The 23,659-nt window shown below is 36.6% G+C and overlaps 1 protein-coding gene across 4 annotated transcripts; it reads right to left on the bottom strand.

Annotated features, from left to right (window-relative positions):
* Positions 1-2,936: 2,936 nt before the first annotated feature.
* On the bottom strand, positions 2,937-23,300 carry LOC121858255 (myb-like protein X). Of its 4 annotated transcripts, none has more exons than XM_042354558.1 (8): positions 23,116-23,300; positions 20,804-20,928; positions 20,479-20,618; positions 19,901-20,082; positions 15,796-19,012; positions 11,551-11,640; positions 7,586-7,723; positions 2,937-6,470 (listed from the first exon to the last, which is right to left on the bottom strand). In XM_042354558.1, exons 1-7 carry the CDS (start codon positions 23,242-23,244, stop codon positions 7,587-7,589), a joined length of 4,020 nt encoding a protein of 1,339 aa, XP_042210492.1. In that variant the 5' UTR covers positions 23,245-23,300; the 3' UTR covers positions 2,937-6,470; position 7,586. The 4 variants fall into 4 exon arrangements, 3 of the variants coding, with proteins under 3 accessions (XP_042210492.1, XP_042210493.1, XP_042210494.1); XM_042354560.1 differs by lacking the exon at positions 2,937-6,470 and adding an exon at positions 11,118-11,220 and having other exon boundaries at positions 7,592-7,723; XM_042354559.1 differs by lacking the exon at positions 2,937-6,470 and having other exon boundaries at positions 7,347-7,723; positions 11,551-11,637.
* Between the last annotated feature and the right edge of the window lie 359 nt (positions 23,301-23,659).

Raw genomic sequence — 23,659 nt, 5'->3', positions numbered from 1 at the left:
CAATCCCCCCATCCCCACACAATGAGACAGGTGCCCTGTCCCTCCTGCAAAAACTCTAGTGACAGCAAACTATGGCAATCTTTGCTGCCACTCACTCACTCCCCCCTATTTCGTAGTTTTTTCAGAGGTATTTATTCAGATTTTATAATGGGAGTCTATGGGAAAACGTGGTCTGATTTATGAAAGGCTTTCCAGGAGCAGTGAGATTTATGAAGCAAACTCCAATTTGAATCTAATGGTGCTTTGAAAACAGAACCATCAGTCATGAACTTGGGTCTGGAATTTCATTCCTCAGTTTCTCTGATTGCTACTTTTAGTCAGCAAGTGTTGCTTGCAATCTATGGTACTCCTTATGGAGTTTACAAGGCTAACTGCTTATTAACTATGTTTTTCCACAAGATGGATATGTAGGCTACTGCTTTGCAGTATCTTCGATAAGATTGTCTTCCTTTTATAAAGGTCAGTTATAGGCAATTACCTTCATTCTAATATACAGTATTAATTCCATGTAACTGGAACATGGAAGCATTAGAAAGGGTTGTTGGCTTAACACATACACTAAATAATACCTTACCAAGCCACTATGAAAGCTTTTCAAATTCAGATATACTGTAGTATACAAAACTATCTTGAAAGTATGTGTATGTGGCAACAAGGGTACGCTTTCTGTTAATGGTAATACACAATGTTGCTATATAGTAACTTAATGGTAGTCAGATATTATAGCGAGTTATGAACACCACTCTTGAGCCAATGTATACAAATTAGTAAATTAGGATATCAGATTTTTTTGTGTAATAATATATCGCATATGGCAACATCAAATAAAGTCCATGAGTAAGTCACACAATATACAGATGCTATAATGGCTCACACCAGTTGACGCTCAGGGGAGACGGGATGCACATTGCTCTCAGCATTTCACAACTTTTATGATACTTTATCACACCAGCTTTCCATGACTAATGCATTCACCAACATTTGTGACTATATTATTTGCTCATTGGCGCTGTTGCCACATCTACTACGTTTGTTATGTACAGTACGGTAGTTGCATACTTTTCCCCACAACTTTGTTACCCCAATCAACTATTCTAATATGTGCCTATGTAAACAAGTACTCAGTATCATATATGTATGTACGGGTATTTCTTGTGTTATGAAATTTTTTGAATGTGAATATGATTTTGATCCCCTCTAACTTTGGGGTGTGGTTTAGAATCTAAGGCCAAACTTTTTTTACAAAAATTTTGTCCAAAACTCACCCTGCAGTTTAGGGGGCGGCTTACATTCATAAAATGCGGTACTGTATATTAAAGCACCTCAACATCACTATATTAAAGCACTTCAATGCCACAAAGAATGAAAATGATAAAATGTTAAATAAAATTGGTAGAAAAGAAGTTAGGTTAGATAATGAAAAAAAAAAACGGTATGAAAGCACCTCTCTCACACGACGTAAATTTAAAATGAAAATGGTAAAACTAGGGTTAGAAAAATAGTAAAAAGATGAATGTTTTCTTACCTAAGTTAAGTTGTACGGGCCACACTAGGAGGCTGAAGAAGTGCTGTTGATCCAAATAAACACTTTCACTCAGCCACTCTGGAATTCGGTGGATTTGCAGGTCTGATCTTGGGGGAGGGTGGTGTGACTTTGGCTTTAAAAACTATGACTCCTGAGGTGGTTCTTGGCACCCTTAAATCCAGAAACAGTCTTTTCCTCCTTACAAGGAAGGTTCAGGAGGACTTTCTCTTCCAAAGTAATCTCATTTCATCCAATTTGATAACTTGCTTGGGGGTTGTATCTTCCTTCCTAGATTTTCACCTTCAGGATAGCAGGGAAGGCAGCAGCAGCTTCTCGGTACACATTTGCTACCATCTTACCCATGAGACATAGGCTGTGGAGGTTGGCATTTAACTGCTCAATCCAACCCAAACTTGCCTTGAAAGTCTCAGTTCCTCAGTCTGTTCAAAGTCTAAGTCCGTTTTTATGTCTCCCACAAGCTCCAAACCTTGGACGTGAAGATGTTTGTAGACAGACATGTGGCGGTGAGTCTGGTCTTGTATCCACAACTGAAGCAGTCTCTTCACGTTATCCGCGATGGGGGTCACATGCTCTCATTAGCCTCGTGACGGTACTTGCTGTCACACTGTCCCACAGTCTTAACTTATGGGGTATTCTTGATAACAGTAGAGACAGTAGACTGGGCCAAACCAAGCACTCTTGCGATGGAATTGGTGCCTTCATCCCTTTCTTAGTGGTGTCCAGTTTACATCCAGGCTTCAGGTAGCAAGAGACACAGCTGCACATTTCCCAGTCATTTTAAAGTTCAATCACAGAATTCACTAGGAAATAACACTCTAAACTCACATTGATTGTCAACTGTAGTACAAAAACACAGTTATCACCACAACAATACAGTAATATGTAACAGGTGGTCATGTGGTGTAAGTGGTGAGAAAACAAACAAAAGAAAGAATCAAGCAGTGGCACATGAGTAGCCCTTCCTTTCTGACACATTGATCGTTAAACCAAGAAAGTCAAATTGTATAGCAAAAAAAAATGGGTTAAAAAAAAAAAATTAAATCATTCAACTATAAAATCAAAGTTGAGAAATCATATATCAAGGGCTGACTGTACTGAAATTGAGTATATCAAGGGTTTCCTATACTGTACCTTGTTCAGGGCTAAAGAGGGTAGCTGGGTATTGAGAGTACAGTACCTGTATTGGCAAAGTTTTACATGGAGGTAGGCTGATATGGTCTGGACAATTATGAGGAGAATGGAAGAGACCAATTGGATCAAGAGGTACACGAGTCTATATGTGGAGGGAAGAAGAGCTAGGTATAGGCCAAGAATGACTTGGGGAGAGGTTGAAAGAAATGATAAACATTTACATAGTGCACAAAATAAATGAAGGCTAAAAAAATTCTTATTCAAGGTTTTATTTACTTTTTGGTAAAATTTCTTTACCAACAGGATCCTATCTTACATTTTTTTATGATCAAACATATACCACTTACATTCTACCCTGAAAAAAAGAAAAATGGCTATTTTTTTTTTCCAGTAATTCATCTAATATAAATTTGCAATAGGTATATAAAATGTCCTCAATTTCTCATCTATCCCACTGACAACTCTGTAAATCTATACAAGTCTCTCATATAAATCTTGAGATATCTGATACTACAAAAGTAGTCAAAGCAGCACAACATACAGCACACACATTACACATTTTTACCACATCCTCACACTGACTAAAGCATAGAGAAAAATTACAGGAAAAAAATAAACAGCACTTTTTACATTCTACAATAAAAATGAACTTTTGACATACGGTGTTAATAGCATAAACAGAAGAAAAGAGCAACTGAGAACATTATAACTCATGAAAACTGACATATACTTCTTGATACAAGGATGTATATTGTTACCTATGATATATTAAATTACTGTACAAGAAAAATTTCAGTACTACTCCTTGAAGAGCACAAACCATTTTAAGGTTATAAATTTAATGTTGACAACAAATTAATCAGCCCTTAACAAGATCACCTGAAAAAGATTGGAAGATTATTTTTCCCATTATTAAAAAATTAAATAAAAATCTATGTTCAAATTTCCTGGTGTGATAGTGTTACATTTGTTTGTTCATTTACATGACTGATGCTGCTATATAACATTCATCAGTGTGTGTGTGTGTGAGATGGAAATTAAAAGTTCAACAATAGTTGCTTTATCAATAACCTACATTTACAATGGTCAAGTAATAACGAATTATTTGGATGTCAGTTTTACCAAGCTATTATATGAAAACCTGTGGTAGATGAAGTACAGTATTGATGTAGTTTGGACATGTATAATGGAGGTAAAGAAAAATTACTAAACCAGTGTAACAGTCAATTAAGTGTGGGTAGAAACTACGGAAGACCAACAATGAGGTGGAAAGACAGAGGAATGGAGTACTATACATGTGGGAGGAAGAACCATGTATACATGAAGGAATCTACAGAAATGTAAAGAGATCATGAATTCTGGAAAGGTTCTTCAATGGCCACCCTACACTACAGCCTAAAGGATAAAGACAAGAGATATAATAAAATATACAACCTTACAAGATAATAACTGATTGAGACCAAAGAATGGTCATAAAATTCTGTCATGTCCAATTTTGTGTGGTGTTATGCTTCCTGGTGGACATTTAGCTTACATCACACTTATAAATACTATATATTTAGGTATATTGTTACATCAGCTCTGTCGGGTACTTCTATCTGATCTCGAGCCTCTTGTATAACACTCATTCTTCCAAGGATAAAAATGGATGCATCATCTTTTTGTCTATACATAATAATATATTCGGGACTCAGCTAATTATTTCAACCTGCACTATTAAAGTCCACATCAGTCACAACAAAAACTTAACATAAATGAATGACTACCGGTAAGTTTTCCAATAAAAGGATTCTTTTTTTACCTGACAATTAGAGTAAAAATGAATGTCATTATATGCCACTCATAAAGTAAATGCTACTTGGGACGATGTTTCATCAACATCATTCACTACATAGAACACAATGCAACTATACAAGAAGTTGTTGTTTAAGGATAAGAAAGGCAAAGGGAGAGGCAAAATGAAATAAAAGAAACGTTCCGTTCATTCCGACTCGAGCTAAAATCAATATATCTGAGCCAGAGATCAAGTTTTAAAGAGATTCTAATCACTAAAATTTTGAGTATCCAGTTTCAACATTATGTCCCAGAACCCAAAATGTTATTCCAAATCAGTTTTGCAGCTGTCAACCATCACATTTGATATTAAACTAATATGCAAGGGAATATCTTAAAAAGTGGTAAGAGACTGCCAGAGGACCCATGAAACCTGTTAATTCAGTCCCTATTAGAAAATAGGAATCTATTTACCTAAAACTAAAGCTTTTCTGTATGCATCAGATAATTTTCTACCTACACTATTGGGTAATTTCAATTTAAAGAGTTTTATTTGTGTGGGCGTTTGTGCATGTTTGCGTGAGTGTGTGTGTGTGTGTGTGTGTGTGTGTGTGTGTGTGTCTGTGTGTGTGTGTATGTTTGAATCAAATTGTTAGTAAGTAAAGTATTTAATTTTTACCTTCAGTAAATCCAAGCTATTTTAAGTGTCTTGTAAGGGGAATTACCACCAGGGTCACTAACCGACACTCTACAGAGAGCACTGGCTCTAAAGTACTGTACCTTAGGAAAGTGTAAACAAAGACCCAACAACAGTATGTTATTAAACAACAACTGATGAAGCTCAATACAGCATGATAGTTAAACTTATCATGCCACATAATAAGATTTAGTGAACGGACTCAAAATTTTACTTGCAAGATATTTACCAAATATTTTACACCCATTATATGATAATACTAACAAAATCCATAAATCTCAAGGGAAGATGCCACTGCACCAACCTCCATGGTAACATTGAAATGCATAAAATGGCATTACCGATATTTTTAATCTATGATAGAAATACTGTGCAGTACTATACTGCGCTTTGATCACCCACACTGATAAATAAACTTAACTGGTTCTCTACTCCAAAACTGCCACAATAAGGTAAACTACAATACTGTAATGTGAAACCAAACATATTTTAATAGAAAAAAAATAACCACAAACAACAAAATTCAGTTTGAATCAGCACATAAAAGTGAATGAAGATAACCAGATGAAAAATTTCATGGTACTTCTTCAATCTATAACCTGATGGAGGCTAAACCAAACTTATAAAGATATTGAATAACAATGATACACAACTACAGGTATACCCTGAAAATCGACGCCCCAATAACCGCCGATTCGCATAACGAACAATTATATATCGGGGAAATATCCCACAAGTTTCGCCGATCAGGAGAGGAGCGGCAGAGCTGTTTTAAAATTTGGCAGGCAGTTGCGTGATGCGAATTCTTGCCACGAGAGAGCTCTGCCTCTGACTCATTCCTGCCATCTTTGCTCTTGTTTACACTTACCATTTGACTCTAACTTCGTGTTTTTTCATTATTTCCAACTTCGTGTGTTATGCAATCATACCTAAACACCCCAGTGATAGTTCCTCTTGTGCTGGAGGGGCAGCTTGATGTGATGTGATAAGAGTGGGGATGGACCAGCAAAGATTGGCAGAGACTTGAACTTGCCACCCTAGACTCTGTCTACCATCCTTAATACAGGATAACAAGTCTCAATTTATGCTTTACATTGCTTATTTAAGGCTTAATATGCTTGCTTTATATGTCTGCTTAATTTTCTTGCTTGACAGTGTGCACGACAAAGACATATCTAGGGTAGATGGCAGTTTTTTGGAGGGTGGCCGGTCTCTAAACCCCAGAGTTTGTTATGTTCTTAAGGGATTAATTGCTTTGTTAACAGTTGATTCACTAACCAATGAATTTTCCCGGTCCCGATATGCATTGGTTACAGGGTACACCTGTATTAAAAAAATAAATAAAAAAATAAAATAAACAAGGCCATAAATTTGCAACACAGCAGATTATGACTAAATATGTGGAATACTATTAGAGTGCAGCCATGAGTTATACATCAAAACAGTAACCTACTCTTCAGCTGCTATTAAAGTACAGTGGTCCCTCAGTTAACGAACGATTCGATTAACTAAATTTCGGCGAAAGAATTACCTCCCATAAGGATCTTCAATTCAGTTAACGAACAAAACTTTGATTAACGAAATTCTTACGAACAACACATTTTTTGTGAGCATCAGCTGATCAAATGATGGGCTAGTCTGCCAATTAAGTAATCAGTTCTATGTTTACATTCGTTTCCAGTGGAGTAAATATCAAGAAAGTTGTGCTCTTTAATATTTTTGCAAACAGGGTATTTTATATTAAAATTATTAGTCATTTTAAAATTTAGTTGACATATTGATAATATATGCAGTACAGGGAACTATTTTTTGTGCGCCCATCAGCCGCTTGACTCAGCTACCAGGCGTCAGTGTGGCTTTGTTGACAGTGGAGTGAATATCTATTTTGTTGGTGTCTTGAATATTTTTGCATTTTTACATTGAAATTATTGGTCATTCTGAAATTTAGTTACCATATTGATAATATATAGCGCAGTGCAATGTTGACTTAAATAAAATAATCTTGAATTACACCTAGTGAACATAAAATTTTATTGGTGAAATTATTACATCAAGCATGGGTCCCCTGAAAGGTGATTTCTCCTCCATCCCCACTTCCTTCTCTTCTTCCTTCTCCTCCACCCAACTTCTAATTCCCATCATCATCATCAACCAGGAACCTTCTACATACACACCTCAAAGTAAGTGTACTTTACTGCATTTTTTTTTTAATTTGTATGTACTTTTCTGTGGGCTGGAGCCAATTACCCAATATCCCATTGAAACAATGGATTTGGTTAACGAACGACTCTGTGGAACGAAATGTGTTCGTTAACCGAGGGCCCACTGTACTGAATATACCATTTACTGTACAGGATTCATAAGAGGCAGCTCCTTTAGAATCTTTTCAAAACACTATGATCCATTCAATGCATGAATACTCAATGATAAAATTATACCTTACACCGATAAATTACTCTCTTCAGAGGGCCACGTTGAAGTAGGTTTGAAAATCTCAGCAGAGTTATTAACATTCTCGTCATCAGCAGCTACAGCTACTGACTTGACAACAGCAGGATTGGAGTCAACTGGTACTTCTATATGAGAACAATATTAAATTAATTGTCTGGTAATAAAATGTAACCATTATTTTTCCTTATGCCATGCATTCATATGTCTAGGCTAGAGGCACTTCATGTAACAAACATCCTTACTTCTAAACCTGTTTTAATCTCAATATGAAAAGTCTGTCCCTGTGTCCCATATCTTAATATAATTTTGTTTTCCTGCTTTAACCTTTTCAGTTGTATTGATATACTGTATAAGACACACTTCTTTTCCCCTAAAATGTCTCTAAAACTCACCCTGCATCTAACATGCCAAAAGTTAATCCTTGGGCTATGAGGCTGCTGACTAAAAACCTAGATGGTAATAGTTAAGGACAGTAGCACAGGTTATCAAGCCACCCAATGAAAAATATCTATACAAAAAAAAATAATAATAATATGAGTAAAGCAAATTGGGTGGAGTGGTAGCACCTTTCACAGCAGCTCACACTACTGCTCAACAGTGTTTATAGAGTGCTTTTATTGAGAACATGTGTTCTAAATAAGATAAACATTCTATTTTTTATACCAAACTGAAGAATGCATCAAATATTTTATTATACATATAAGTAGTAGTAATGAATGATTTATTGAAAAGTGGAGTATTCAACCACCACCATCTTGCATCAGTTACCCAGTACATCCATCTATCTACTAATTCTATACATATTGTTAAAACAACAAACATGTAACAATTGTAAAAATTAAAAAAAATCTTTTAAAAAATGTGCTAATGAATGATTTATTGAGACACATATGCATCACAATCTCTTTCTCAGAACTCATCAATTAATAGTGTCAAAATTTTCATATAAAATTAACAGTAATACAGTAATATCTCCGTTAGCCGGAATCTCTCAAACCCGGAACTCTACGTTAGCCAGAATTTATATTTTCTCAGAAATTTCTTTCCCAAGGAATAGTCATCTCTTTACCCGTAAATCTCTCATTCTCGGAAGTGCTCTGCACCAATTGTTCCGGCTAACGGAGATATCACTACACTCGTTTACTGTTTCTTGATAAAAGGTGTGCTTGGTGGGTCTTTTGTATAATAGCATGTGTTTTTTTTTTTTACTGAATACATACAGGCATTCCCAATTTACAAAAGGGCTCCATTCCTGAAAAACCCTTTGTAAACAAATTTTTTTTAGATTGGATCATATATTTCCATAGATTCCCATTATAAACCCTAAGATAGAAAAGTCCTAGGATGCCACAAAATATGTTTTTCATAACAACTCTGGGTGTACACTATAAAATAATGCATGCAATACAGTACAGTTTTGAAACAAAGTGAACAGTAAGAGATGTTAATAAATATATTAATGTACAGTAGCATATAATAATAGAGTATTGCTTTCCATTCTCTAATTGGATATACTGGATGTTCTCAACAGAAAAAGGAATATCCCATACTTGACCACTAATGGGTTAGGGTCATCCTCTCTCGTGTGATGATGACAATATTCAAACCTTTGTTCCAAATTCCCACTTTCTCTTACAACTCTACATCAAGAGGTGGGAAGAAATAAGGGCAATTATAATAGAAATTAGTGATATGGAGGAATACAGTACGATGATGATTTAGCCTGAGTCAGCACAGTACAGGGAGATGTTAGGAGGGCACAGTGGCCCAAACTATCATACTATATCACTGAGGAAGCATAATGGTACAGCAGCAGCTAACCAAGATTAATTAATATAATTTTATGGTTCTGTGGTATATGGCAATCTGTAAAAGGCCAATTCATTCCTTTAAATTTTATTATATTTCCAAAAGGAATATTAGGCTGGGGTAAGCAAAAATACACCGAGCTTAGGACTGAAAGGTTTAATTCTATTTTACGGTATAACACAAAAAAATGAAGGACTAAAATATAAACTCTTATTTCATGGTTGAAGGGAAAAGTTGGGCAATATTCATATGTCTAGGCATCCGTCCACAAAGAAAATTTACTGGTATATCATAATATAATTTTTGGATCTATTTTTTTATGGTAAACCTTGTACTGTATACCTTCAAGTTGCTCATGGTTATGATTCACTCGTAACATAATAGCACCTTGTTATTAATCTGTGATTTTTTTGTGGGTTGTTATTTCCAATTTTGTCTGAGAAATGAATCTCTTCGGCTAATTTCAATAATTCTTGACAGAGAAGAATTTGAATTCTCTTATGACAATCGTCTGAGATTGATTATATTATATCCTGAAAATACTGGAGAGTGGCAGTAAGCCTGTTTACACCCAACCGCCTCTTCAACTGTTTCTCTGATGGGGTCACCCCTAGTGGTGCAGCTCCTTAGGTTTAGTAGTATCTTGCTTATATCATAAAGGCGTTTCATTTACTGGACATGATAATTAGTATGTTTGTGGTCATTGTGTCCATACAGTATATAAGTGTTGTACACAATAGATATTTTAAGTTCATGGTCCCACGATCCACTGTACACTTGCTCTAAGTCCCTTAATAGCTTGTAAACTTATCAAGGCTTCCAGACTGTTGGGTCTATGGATATGCAAACATGAGAGGTTCTACTGGATAAAAACTCTCACTCTGTGTTATTGGTACACAAGTGCCCGCTTCTCTCCCAAAGGAATGTGCAAATCTGCTTCAGTTGTCAACCTATGCTTTAAATATGGCAAAGAATTTTACCACATGTTTTAAGGTCAAGGAATTCAAAGAAAAACATGCTTTGTGCAAATGGCAAAACACAGTTCCTACCCAATGGTTCATTGATATTAATGAAACCCTTTTACTAAATCTTAAAAGCAATATTCTTATAATGACATTCAAGTAAGATATAAACAACCTCACTTGCAACAAGAGTACAGTAGCCAACAAACACAATGATCCAATGAGAACAGTTACCAGAGGGAAAACTCCCTTGTTAACCATTACCTGGAAACAACTGGCTTAGAACAAACCTAGTAAGTTTGGGCAATGTTTTCAGTGGGCATTAGCTCATATGGAAACAAGGGGACACCCAATGACCCTTTTAGAGGGAATGTTGTAAGTAGATCCTACAAATCCCATAGGAAGATACCCTGTGTAACTAATGTTCATAACAGGACTTATCCTGAGACCCCTATTGAACTACTGTACACCAGAGCACCATAGAAGACTTGAGCAAGACACCCAGATCTGGGTAAAATTATCTATTGATGAGCTGATTTGAGTTAATACAACTAGTGTCAGGCATATTGCTCAGATGTGATGACCCCCACACACCAAACAAATCAGCCAACCCAAATACAGTACCTACTGTACCAGGTTCTTAATAAATATTAACTCTTGTAACATGTACTGTACCACAAAATTCAACTAAACACAAAATTAACACCTAGAACTGTGTCCACCAGTCAACATGAAAATAGTGCTATACCTGGGGGCAGCACTTAGCTTCCATTATAAGCAGAGAGAAGGAGCTTTCGATCTTGAGGTTTGTGTGATTGGAGCAAAGATGGTTGATCCAGTTGTGTTGTTTTCTGGTGAAACCAAACAAAGTGGGTATATGGAGGGCTTATCCTAAATGTTTGCAAAAGACTCCTTGCTTTTTCCCTTTTGGGACCTTCTAGCCAAGTGTATCGTTTGGAATCTGGTATGAAGATGAAGAATTCTCTAGTTTTTAATTTATTTAATTTTTAGAATCTAGTCGAAAGCTTGGGTCCCTGGAAATATGGTTTCCAAGTTATAGACTTCCTCACAACATAGTGTGCATCAGACTGGCACTAAGATAGAAAATAATGAGTTTTTTTTTCAATCTGAGATTTTTAAAGTCATTATATGCAAAGACACAAACTACATATTGTATTTACCTCCAGTTTTGGCTTTCCCATCCTCTGCTGAAGAGTCACTTGCTGGGGAGAGTGGGCTATATGTGCTAATTCTCTGACTGTAATCCACTTCTGAAAACAGGGTTGAAAATAAGAATGAAAGAGAAAGAAAATAGGGTTGCTGAAATATGTAATCTGAATGTAGTAATATACCCAGATCTCTGGTGCTGAAATGTAAGAGATTTGGGAAATTCACACAGGATGTGGTCCAAGGGCACATTTTGGGTTAAAATAATCCAATAATTGTTACTTTTTAAATGGCAATTGACTGATATCCTGGTTAATTATGTATTACCCGGATTATCATATGGATCTGAAACAAAATCATAAACAACAGAAATGATGTACTGTACTTGAGAACATTATAAGGGCAAAACACAATGTTGAGGATAAGAGACACACAGGGTGTCCATTGTCAAACATCATACGTGCATCGGCCATGTCTATTTATTTATGTAAAAAGGAGTGGTGGAATGGGTACCAAGATCCCCAGAATTAAATACCACGGATTTCACTGTCTGGGTTTTTCGATGAAGATAGCCGACTTGAAACACCTCAAAAGACAAATTCAAGATGAAGTCTGCTCCATCAGGTCAGAAATGTTGAGGAATATTCAAAGAAATCAGATTTTTTGTTTACAAACATGTTTTGAAATTGGAGGAAATAATTTTCTAAAGTTATAACTTGCTTTATAATAAATGTATTTTCCTATGATGCATGACTTTATGGACAACCTGTATACAAGGAGGAAATATTAAAGTTAAAGAAATACGTACTAGGAAAAGAGTGGATCATGGTCTGCTAAGGTGGTATAGACAAACTGGATGAATGAGAAGTGAAGTGGATGACTGAAGAGAGAAGAGAATAACATGAAAGAAATGGAGGGATATATAGGATGAAGGGCTCGCCACAAGTAAGGAGGATGGACACCAACAGAGCAGCAGAATGCATGAATAAGCATAGAGCAAGGCATCAAGTGATTTTTTGGAGGGAAAGATGTGCTGCTGATGGGTGATGTTAGTATCTGAGAAGTAAATCAGATATGAGGCCTTGCTGTAGAAGCTGAGTATCACAGCAGGACACATTCTTTACTGAATAATTAATAAAAGACAGTAACTGATGAGAAAATGTGAGTGCATATTTGTTCTCATTTCTAGCCATCCAACACTAAATAGCAAAGTCATGAGGAGGGAGAGTGAGGAAAGTCTCAAAGTCTGTGATTTATTTACATGATAAACCAATTTAGATCATGATTTACATTTGTGCCTTTTTTTTTTACGGGGAATAGCCAACCCGGACAAAGGTCATTGACCCACAACGGGGCCTGGGGCCCCTTCTACCAAATAGATGTGTTCCTAATAAGTTTCAAACATTTCTAAATTACATATATAGAAACTTATTTACCTGTAAACACCCAGTATAAATCTGGAGGTACAGTACACTTCTATGGGAAAAAATTGACCCCAAGACATGATAAAACTACTGCACTGTATGTTAAAAAAAGCACCTTATATTCCCATCAAACATTATAGCAGTATAGATATCTTAATCTGTCAAAAAGAAGTATAATCAATGCGAGTACCGTACTGTACAGGAGTAAAAATCAGTTTGCTATTGAGTGACTGCCAGCTGCCTGTCCTCCTCTCCTCATGGCCAGCGGTGTCATTTACATTGCTTACACATATTTACTGCACTTGATACAGTTCATAACATTGGTGTTCATAATAAATACAAGTATATACAGTATGTTGTTCATATGCATGTTTGTTTTAAACTACTAAAATTAGTACTATAGTTGAGTTAAGTGCTATTAATAAATATAAGCAGAATAAATTTTAGTGGAGGCCAGGCTCTCCTTGTCTGTAAACCTTTCTCAACAAGGTTCAATAGCATTTAGGATAAATGTGCTGTGGATGATGCTGGGAGTTACAATAATGAGATAATGATGAACTGTAATTAAATTTTGGTAAAGTTAAATATCCAATCTAGCAATAGCCTCAGAAATAAGTTATCTGGGAGTAAAAAAAAAAAAAAACACTTGTGGAGAACAGATAACTCCTACTGGCCATGGCCTTACAATTTCCAGTACCAGATGTACTGTAAGCAGTCCTCATTTAATTACATGTATGGTAGTGGTTGATTTATACAGTACTGAAGTACTGTCAACCAAGTGCCCAGGATCAACATCACCGCAGGATTTAAACCGCAAGGTAAGCAAAACTGTTTAACTATGCAAAAGAAATCAAATTCTCAACTCAGCTTTACATCAAAAACATCACTTTATTCTCCAGCAGTAAAGCTTCAGCAGCAATTTTGCTTTGTAAATGTGAACTTTACAGACCCAACAAGCTTCTCATCTGATTTCCTGACAAGTATGTAGTGAACAGAGGTATTTGTGCTCTAATTTAAAGATATTCATGAAACATCATTTGCCTGGAGGTCTGCCAATTCCAATTGACATACTGAAGAAACACAAATGTCACCTTCAAACAGATTCTGGAAGTATTATGCTGTACTGTACTTGGGTATTTTAACACAGTTGGGGAAATCTGAGGATATTACATTAAATTTTAACTGCATTAACTCCAGGGCCTCAAAACCTCTTAACAAAAAGCCTTAACACTGATTTCTACTCTTAGCTGCTTTGTGGAAAATACACTTTTGTCTACTGCTTAGATCTCTAAAACATGTCATATTATTTAAAATTTAGAGTAGGTAACGGTTTGTTAGGTTACGCTTGATTGGACTGTGTTGCATTGTTGTATTCTGACATACTTTTGTGCTCATAGTTTCTCATGACTGGAGGTTTGTTGACATGCTGAATGAGTGGCTGTGGTCCATTTAAAATTGTCTCTTGGGCTGGATCCAACACACTGCCAATTCTTTGTGGACCTCTGCACTGTATTAGTTCTAGCCACCAACAATCAGGGTTATATCCCCCTTTTTTTTTTTATCCTATACACTGAACCTGAACCAGGTTAGATTATAAATATGCTATTTATTTTTTTCTAGAAGTTTTCTTGAAATCCATGTAATAAAACAAACCCAATGTAGGAACAATTTGGTAAATCATAAGTGGTATTTCATGTTTTTTCTCTTCCTTTTTAATGGAGTCATCTATCACTCAGGTAATTCCCGAGCAATAATATACAGAGAACATCTGAACTTAAATAAAACTGCCCAAGATTACAATATTGATACTAAAAAAATCTCTGGAGTTGTATCATTTCGTACCTCAAGCAAGTTTGTTATCCTTAGTAACTAAGAAAAATAATTTCTGATACAGGAAAAAATTAATACACATTTAATGATATGAGGCGTTGAATAATGCAAGGGCGAACTCGCCACCCGAGCGAAAATACATTTCTTGTACCATTCATTTCCGAAATTTTCGTTCTACTATGATACAAGATGGTATGACGAGTTCGCCTTTGGTTTACTGGCAAAATCCCATTGAATCATATGGTGTAAAACTCCCGGCATCTCTGTGATGCCTGTGGTAATTTCAGTGTCTGGCGTGAGTAAAGCAAAGTTGAACTCACCAGCGGCCCGGCAACCAATCACAGCCTGCCGTGCTCCCTGAGCTAATCAGCATGTCGGGAAGGAGTGTGCCGACCAACGAGAAGCTCGCTACGTTCTATTTTCGGCGTCCCGGAGGAAGATGTATCTGATGATGATGATCAGGTAGACTACTAGCCACCTACCCTACCCCCCCTGCTACCAAGTTCTTTAGCAGAGCAAAAGCATCATTTAGTGTGTGTGTTACCATCATTTACTGGTTTTTTTTTACTTTATTACAATATAAATTTATTGTTTTGTGTACAGAACTTTATTATTTCATTATTTTCATGAATTTTAATTTCACACCATTTCATTATTTGACGTCCATGCGCACCAAAATCATACATCACACTTCATTTATTCCGAGTTATATTCTGCATTAAATTGCCTTTAAAATGAAACCTCATTGAACAGGACTGATGAATTTTGGGGGGTTCTATGATGTTTTGAATATGTGCAAACTTTAAACCTTATTTTCTAAAAAATGGTTTTGGTGAGTTTGCACTTGCATTAATCAATGCCTCATATACTGTATAAGATTCTAGCTCCTTACCCTGACTGAAAATACTGTATAGTACAGTACTAACCCCCCCCCTCCAAAAAAAAATACTGTATGTCAACAATGTACTTTTAGTCCACCAAATCAGATCTTCAATCTTGACTTACCATAATCTCTACTTGAGGTTCTGTTGCCGTCATCCTCTGGTGTGAGAAGAGCAAACCCACTCACGATGACAGGGTCTTGTTCAACTAACTGATTGGTGTCGCCTCTTGTCAAATGGTCTCTTTTGGCACGTTTGTGTTGAGGAGACCCTGAAGAACTGTTGCTGGAGGAGGTAGAGCTGGAGGTAGATATTCTGCGCCGTTTTCCTTGTATTTGTGCATTGATCTTTTTCTGTGATTTGTCTGGAGATTTTATCAATTCCTCCACTTTGTCAAACTTACCCTTTTCTTCAATTTCTCCATTGGCATTTTTTACTACGGCTCCAAGTTTCTGCAAGCACGACAGGAAAGTGCTTGTAACAATTTTATCGTCAATATCACCCTTGTAAATTACTATGTGCAAATCTTCGTCATCAAACCATTCACTGTATTCCATATCCATTTCATCTGGGACTCTTTTTACTGTTTGAAGATAATCAGCAAGTCTTGTATCCAATGTCAAGTCATCAAAACCTTCAAAGTCATTACCAACTGTCGTCTTTCTGTTATTGTTCCCAAGCATCTTTACAGATTTGTTCTGTTTGGCCTCAATGGTATCAAGACAAGAAGTTTTTAACTGCTTAGCTTGAGGTTTATGCTTAGGCTTTTTAGGGCTCGAAGGTTGATACTCAGGTGAATCATTATGGTTATCATCGCTATCCTCATAACTAAAAAGCAATAAGTTTCCATCATCATTCACCAGTACTAAGGAGTCATCACTGAACTTTAAGCCCTGTAGATCAACATTTTCATCGTTGTCAATACATTTCCTTTTGTTATTTTTCTCCTTTTTGTTCTCAATAGTTTTTTCCTTCTTCAAATCTTTATCTTCATGATTATTTTTTGTCTGATCTTCCTTGGGTTTATTCTTTATTAAGTTTTTATTCTTATTTTCTTTTTCATCTTGTTTTGAAGAACCTTTCTGTTTTTTAATGGCATGTTTTTCATCCTTATCAACCTTAGTCTCTTTCTCCTCCTTTAAAGATTTACTGTCCTTAATGGATTTACTGTGTTTGTTATCTTTACCATCTTTGCTACGTTTACCTTCTTTTACCTCCGTCTCCCTTTTATCACGCTTGCTATCTTTCACCTCCTTGTCACGCTTGCTATCTTTCTCTTCCTTGTCATGCTTGGCGTTTTTCTCTTCCTTGTCGTGCTTGGCGTCTTTCTCTTCCTTGTCATGTTTGATATCTTTCTCTTCCTTGTCAAGCTTGCTATCTTTCTCTTCCTTGTCGTGCTTAGCGTCTTTCTCTTCCTTGTCGTGCTTGGCGTCTTTCACTTCCTTGTCATGTTTGATATCTTTCTCTTCCTTGTCATGTTTGATATCTTTCTCTTCCTTGTCAAGCTTGCCAACTTTCTCTTCCTTTTCATGTTTGTTATCTTTCTCCGCCTTATCACGCTTTCCATCTTTCTCCTCCTTTAAGTGTTTGCTATCCGTCCCTTCCTTGTCTCGCTTTTCTTTCCTCTTCCGATCTTCTTTACTGCTGCTCCTGTGCTTTTCTGAGCGGCTCTTCTCACCCTCGTGCTTCTTGCTTTTAGACGAATGCCTGCTCGAGTGTCCCCCGTGTTTCTTGTCCGTTTTTTCTGAATGCACCTTGCTGTCCGATTTACCTTCAGACTTACTACTAGACTTGCTATCCAGTTTCCCGTTGATATTGTTTACGGATTTTTCACTTGCAATGCCATTCAGTTTACTGCTACTTTTGCTTCCTGATTTACTACTAGATTTACCTTCAGATTTTTCACTTTTATTGCTGTCAGATTTGCTGCTAGATTTACTGTCACCTTTGTTGCCAGATTTACTTTCAGATTTCTCAGTCTTGTTTTCTGACTTGCTACTGGATTTATTCTCAATTTTGTCATTCTTGCTCTCAGATTTGTTGTTGGATTTAACTTCATGTTTTTCACTTTTGTTCTCCATTTTGTTGGAAGACTTATTCCCATCTGTCTCAGGAGTGATGTCTTCTGATGTACCTTCTAACGTATCGACAGGTTTACCATCAGTGCTTTCATTTTCACTTACATCTGATTTGCTCTCCAGTGAGTTGGTGGGTTTGTTCTCTGCTTTTTCATTTACATTATCACCACCTCTACTTTTTCCTTCTGCTGATTTATCACTCGACTGGTGACTTGAACGGTCCTTTTCCTTGTCACCTGAACTCTTGCTTGAACTTGAACTTTCCCTGTTGGAACTTGAAGATGACTGGTAATGATGACTACGAGAGCGGTCCTTGTCACCATCATGATCTTTGTCCCTTCGGTGGTGTTTCTTATCCTTGTCACGATGAGAATGGTGGTCATCACGGGACTTTGAGTGCTTTCTTTCTTTATCTTTACTATGTCGTGAATCTTTATCTTTTTCTCTTTCCTTATCGCGTTCACGGCTGTGTGAGTCTCGTTTACTCTTGTGATCGCTCTTAGATTTGCTTGACTTGTGTGAAGTGTCAGAATGATGTTTATCTTCACTACGTACACGCTCTTCTTGTCTTCCTCTATTATCATTATCACTAAATTCAGAACTTGAAGAGGATATCTCCCCCTCTGATTTTTCAGATTTAACCTTCTCTTCCACTTCAGATTTCTCTGAAGCAATACTGACTTTTGAGAGAGAACCTCTACTCTCCAGTGAGTCATCATCTTGACTTATTAAGCTTGCACCAGACACAACAGTCTCATCATCTTTATCAGCCCCAACACTAGACTGTGAAGGTGTCTTAGCTGTGGTAGAGATGCCAAAACTGTGTGATTGAGGATCCAAAAACTTAGTTTCTGAGGTCTGAAACTCTTTGATTGTTTCAGAATCCATTGGTGACTGGCACACTTCATCATCAATAGGTTTCTCATCAACCAGTGGAGTTGATGTTGTGGACCTCACATCTTGTTGCATCTTAGGGCTCTCCTCTGACTTATCCATGTTATCTGCTGATTTTCTACTTCCAGGAGAACCCTTTCCTGACAGTGTTGAAAATGTAAGACCAGAGGAATTGGATGATATACTGTCAAGTGACTGGTCATCAAACAGGGCAAGTGGAGGCTTAGCTGTTGGTACAGGTTTGACATCCTCCTTGTCGTCTGTAATGCGAAGCCTCTCCACATGAGCTGTGACAAAGTCCGGGGCATTGTCAGGCTCATCATATGGAATATAAGACTCAAAACCATCTTGGGCATCTTCATCTTCAAGCTGTAATAAAAATATGAAACATAAGACTCAGTTTACTAATACAATCTTTTAATACAATGGTATTTGTATATATCAGGAGTGATCCAGACAGCAGGTTTTACAGTCCAGCTTGATACCGGATAATCAAAAGATGTTAAAATTTCCCACAATGTATCTTCAATACTCAAGGCAGCACTTATTCATGCATCTATGAATGTATCATGAGCTAGTCTATTTTCATGAATGAAACTGGGTTCTCTACTTTGTCCTAATACAGTTTCTATACTACAATACTGTGTTTTCCCAAATTTTCTTCTACCATACGTGCACTAGACAAGTGTACAGTATTTTTCTCTAAAATTGGCTCTGCTTTAATGATCATGTGATAAGTACACAAGTAATTTATGGCTTTAAGCAAAATTGTACCATTATTTCCTGACTTAATTACCTTTATAAATTTACTGGAAACATTAAAAAAATGGTTGTCAAAACTGGCATGATTAGATACTTAAGTGTGTATGAAGCAAAGTTTCCAAACAGTAAGTGAATATTTATTTTTTCACTGGTTTAATCTACCTTATGGATTAGTCTCTGTTTTACGTAATATATAATTTATTGAACTACAACATAAATTAAACATCTCCAACTTCGACCATAACCTGGGGTTAATATCTGGCCGGATACCAGACAACTACAAATATCCAGCCAGAGACTGCATAACTGCTAAAATCTAGCTGGACACCTTATCCAACGCACCCATAAAATGTATCTATAAGGGTCGTTAAAAGCTGAAAAGTCTACAAAATTACAAAAGGTGAGAAACTCATTTATTCATAGTGGAATGAGTTTAAAGATAATTCACTTTATGAAACACCAACATTCCAACAATTCAACAAACATGGATCTTACCTTTAGTTCATCTTCCGGACTCGGAGTGGATTTGTGATCACTCTCTGGGGATTCCCGAGCTAAAATATCGTCCTCTTCTGATGAGATGACATCAGTTTCCATAGGCAGGAGGCTGGGTTTGATCTCTGCCGCACTAGTAAATTGTAAATGAATACTTTCATCTTGCAACTCAAAGTGTGAACCTGCAATGGTATTATTTATATTAACTAATGTATCAAAATATCCTCCAGAAAGGTGGGGCCAGAGGGGAATGGTGTGATGGGGAAGGAAGGGCAATTGGTAGTTTTCCCAAATGGTTTTAGGGTTTTTGGCATTAGGGCACAGAAAGAAATGTATCAAACTCACATTTGGGGAAAAGAGAGGGGTTGGCAAAAATTTACAAGCTCACACCCCAACCACTATTTCTCAAATTACAGGCATTTCAATCTTTTTTTTTCTTCAGCACAATACTTAACTTTAAGATCAACCAGGGAACCACTGTAATGACAAAGTAAAGTAAACTACTATTCACACCCTTAAAACTCCAACCTTTTCAAACAGTTTCATAACATTTACAAGAGGAACAACTGAACACCCACCTTGTCTTTCTCTCTTGGGCTTGTCAATTTGTAGAAAGGTATAAACTGTGTCCTCAACATAGGGTAGGATTAATGGCTTGATTTTGGGATTGACCACTTGTGTAATAATGGCATCTATGCCTGAGTCCAGGATACCCAAGCTGGGAGCCAAACAATTACTTATTAGTTACAAAGATAAGACAATATATAACACACAAACAACTTCTGAAACTGACAGTATTAGAGATTTTCATGATAATACTAAAGTTAATCATTACGTGACTTTTCCATTCTTAATAAATTAGTCTTCCACATATCACAAGGACATTAAAGATTCAGATCTTACTTGTTGACATGCTTGCGTACACCATCTCGCAACTGATTCTTGTTCATATCATTTTTCCAAGTTCTTTTCTCTAGGAATTTGTTTACGTGACCTTCCACACGCTGGCGAAGGTTCTGGAAGGCTGGCTGAAATATAAATTAAAGACAACAGTATTATTGCAACAAAATAAAGGAATACCCTACATAGAAAAACTCTTAAAAGCCAATACAGTACTGTACTACATTACTGTGCACAGGAGCCTCATCTAATATATATTCACTTTATAAACATGAAAAGAAAAAATATTTACTGCACTGTACATTAATTATTAAATAAATATAATAGTAAGCTGTACCATTAAAAAATAAAATTAACCAACAAACATATCTCCAACCATCTTCGTTTACATCCTCTTAGCCAATCAGCGTTCATCTAATCAACATATACAGTGCTGCCTGCTAAAACTCACACAGGCCCGTGTCTTAGTACTTTCTCTACCTTTTTGCAATATATTAGGCCCATCATGTCTAGAAAATGACATGTACCTGAGTACAGTATTTGTAACAGAGCCTAGGTGGCCAGGAAAGGCAGTAGTATGGATGTGAAATTACAAGTGATACAGAAGAAAGAGCAAGTGTGAGGCAGCTGTGGCAAACAACAAGACAAAATTAACCGGTGAGTGACGAGTGTTGGTTAAATTCAGTTTCTTTTGTTATTAAGTTAACAATGTCACAATAATACTTGCACAGGAAGCTATTGACATCCAGAATGTTTAGTTCTTGCCACATTAATGCTCTGTTTGTTCCTCTCATTCATGGGAAATTTTTTTTATAGATGACTATAGTTTTATTCAAAATGATTATTTGACCAAAATTCTCAATACACTGCCCAGTACAGGGCAGTGTATTGTGGCCATTGTTGTTTGTTTGTTTCATAAATGACATGCCAGAAGCTATACAGTACATTCCACCATACAAATGTTTGCACACAATGCCAAGTTATTCAGGGAAATTAAGAACTGAACAGACTGTGAAGAGCTACGGAAAGATCTCTGTCAGCTTCAAGAATGGTCGAAGATATTTGCCAGAGTATTAGAGGAATGTAAGGAAGAAAAAATTTGTTTAACATATCATTAAAAACGGGTGTAGTACCAGAATTCCGGAGGATAGAGAATGTGATATCGATTTTCAAGAAGGGAGATAGATCACTATCCTCGAACTATTGTCCAATCAGTTTAACATCAGTTGTAGGCAAATTGCTGGAAGCAATAATTTCAAATCCTATTCAAAATCACCTGGAGAAGCACAAGTTACAAATGTGAATCATGGTTCAATGATCATAAGAAACATAAGAAAATAAGGAGTCTGCAATAGGCCGGTTGGCCTGTGCATGGCAGCTCCTGTCGAGAGTTACTACCATTCTCTATCATCCATGAATCTATCTAGCCTCCTCTTGAAACTTTCCAAAGTTCCCGCACTTACTACAAAGTTGCTAAGCTTGTTCCACTTGTCCACCACCCTATTTGTGAACCAGTTTCTTCCTATCTCCCTCCTAAACCTAAACTTATCCAACTTGAATCCGTTGCTCCGAGTCCTATCCTGCTCGGATATTATAAGAACTTTACCTATATCCCCTTTATTGATCCCTTTCACCCACTTAAATACTTCTATCACATCTCAAAAAATTCGTCCTTCATACCGATTGAACCCTAAGTATTCACTCATTTACACACTTTGTATTTCAGTGAACCAAAAGAGACATAAAACATATCTCAAACTCATTGCTGAACCTCTAGTCAGCTACTTGTTTGAAGCGTGAAAGGTGGGCCGAGTTGGAGGTGCACCGTTGTGACAGCACCAAGTGTGAGCTCTATCAAGACCAGACTTGACCAACACCGGAGCAGGTTCAGATACATCAAGGACCCAGTGTATGCCTAGTATTTGCTAACAGTGCCTAACAGAGATGTGACCGACCGCCCAAGCGGCTAACGAGCTGATCAGTGGCGAAGAGGATAAAAGTATAAAATTTTCCTAAAGCAGCCGCATAATCTTAGTGTCTGTCCTTAAATTATACTCATATTTTTCATTAGACGGCTGAATAACCCTGGTAACTGTCTTTAATTTACACCCAAAACCATTAGACATTACCATATTGTGATGGATGAGAAAATTTCCAGCCACTATTCATACAGGCTACGAGTTAGGTAGTGACATGCCTGAACTCATTACTGGGAAGTGTAAAATAGTTATAAGAGGAAATTCACTGAACACACTTTGAAATGTATTTAAGACAATGTTTCCTGTGGTCTCGTAGCCATTGCGTTGTGCACTTACCTTTGTATCAACATCTGCCAGACACTCTTTTCGGAACTGATCGAATATTCCTTTTGATTTTAGCTGTCCCACTATTGCTTCTACCAGCCTAGGATCTCCAGGAGGCAACTGCGTCACTGGAATATCCATTACAGTGGATTACAGTTGCTGGGGATGTCCTCGTCACAACACTCCTCTCATTACACAAAACAGAAACAACATTTGTCCAGCGGCTCAAAATGTTATTTCCTGAATAGAAACTTGGAGGTAATTAGTGTTTTTTATACATTAAATAGAACAATAAATAATTTTAAATATTAATAGAACTGTAGATATTTTAAATGTTTCACGAATTTAATTATATTTCTCTATTTCTAGAGTTGATTTTAAAATGTATTATCCAGCTCTCTCTCTAAGTAAACAAAAGAAGTTAATGCTTGCGCCATGTATCATCGCCGAGGAAAATGTATTTCTTTTAAAATGTATCGATACTAAAGAAAAAAAAAAACTAAATAAAACACATCGGCCAGTTGATTATGTAAGATCCCCAACTTGTCTTATCAAG

Source organism: Homarus americanus, unplaced genomic scaffold (genome assembly GCF_018991925.1).
Source record: "Homarus americanus isolate GMGI-L3 unplaced genomic scaffold, GMGI_Hamer_2.0 scaffold57980, whole genome shotgun sequence".
NCBI lineage: Eukaryota > Metazoa > Arthropoda > Malacostraca > Decapoda > Nephropidae > Homarus > Homarus americanus.
The sequence above is the reverse complement of the archived record's forward strand: the minus strand, read 5'-3'. Positions and strand labels throughout refer to the sequence as shown.

What these genes read in the sequence shown, in the direction of transcription:
- LOC121858255 (XM_042354558.1), bottom strand. Translation starts at nt 23,244, where the DNA reads ATGGATATTCCAGTGACGCAGTTGCCTCCTGGAGATCCTAGGCTGGTA. An exon ending in GCCCAAGAGAGAAAGACAAG is followed by an intron (nt 20,083 to 20,478) that starts GTGGGTGTTCAG and finishes ATACCATTGCAG; the next exon opens with GTTCACACTTTGAGTTGCAA. An exon ending in AACCTCAAGTAGAGATTATG is followed by an intron (nt 11,641 to 15,795) that starts GTAAGTCAAGAT and finishes CCCTGTTTTCAG; the next exon opens with AAGTGGATTACAGTCAGAGA.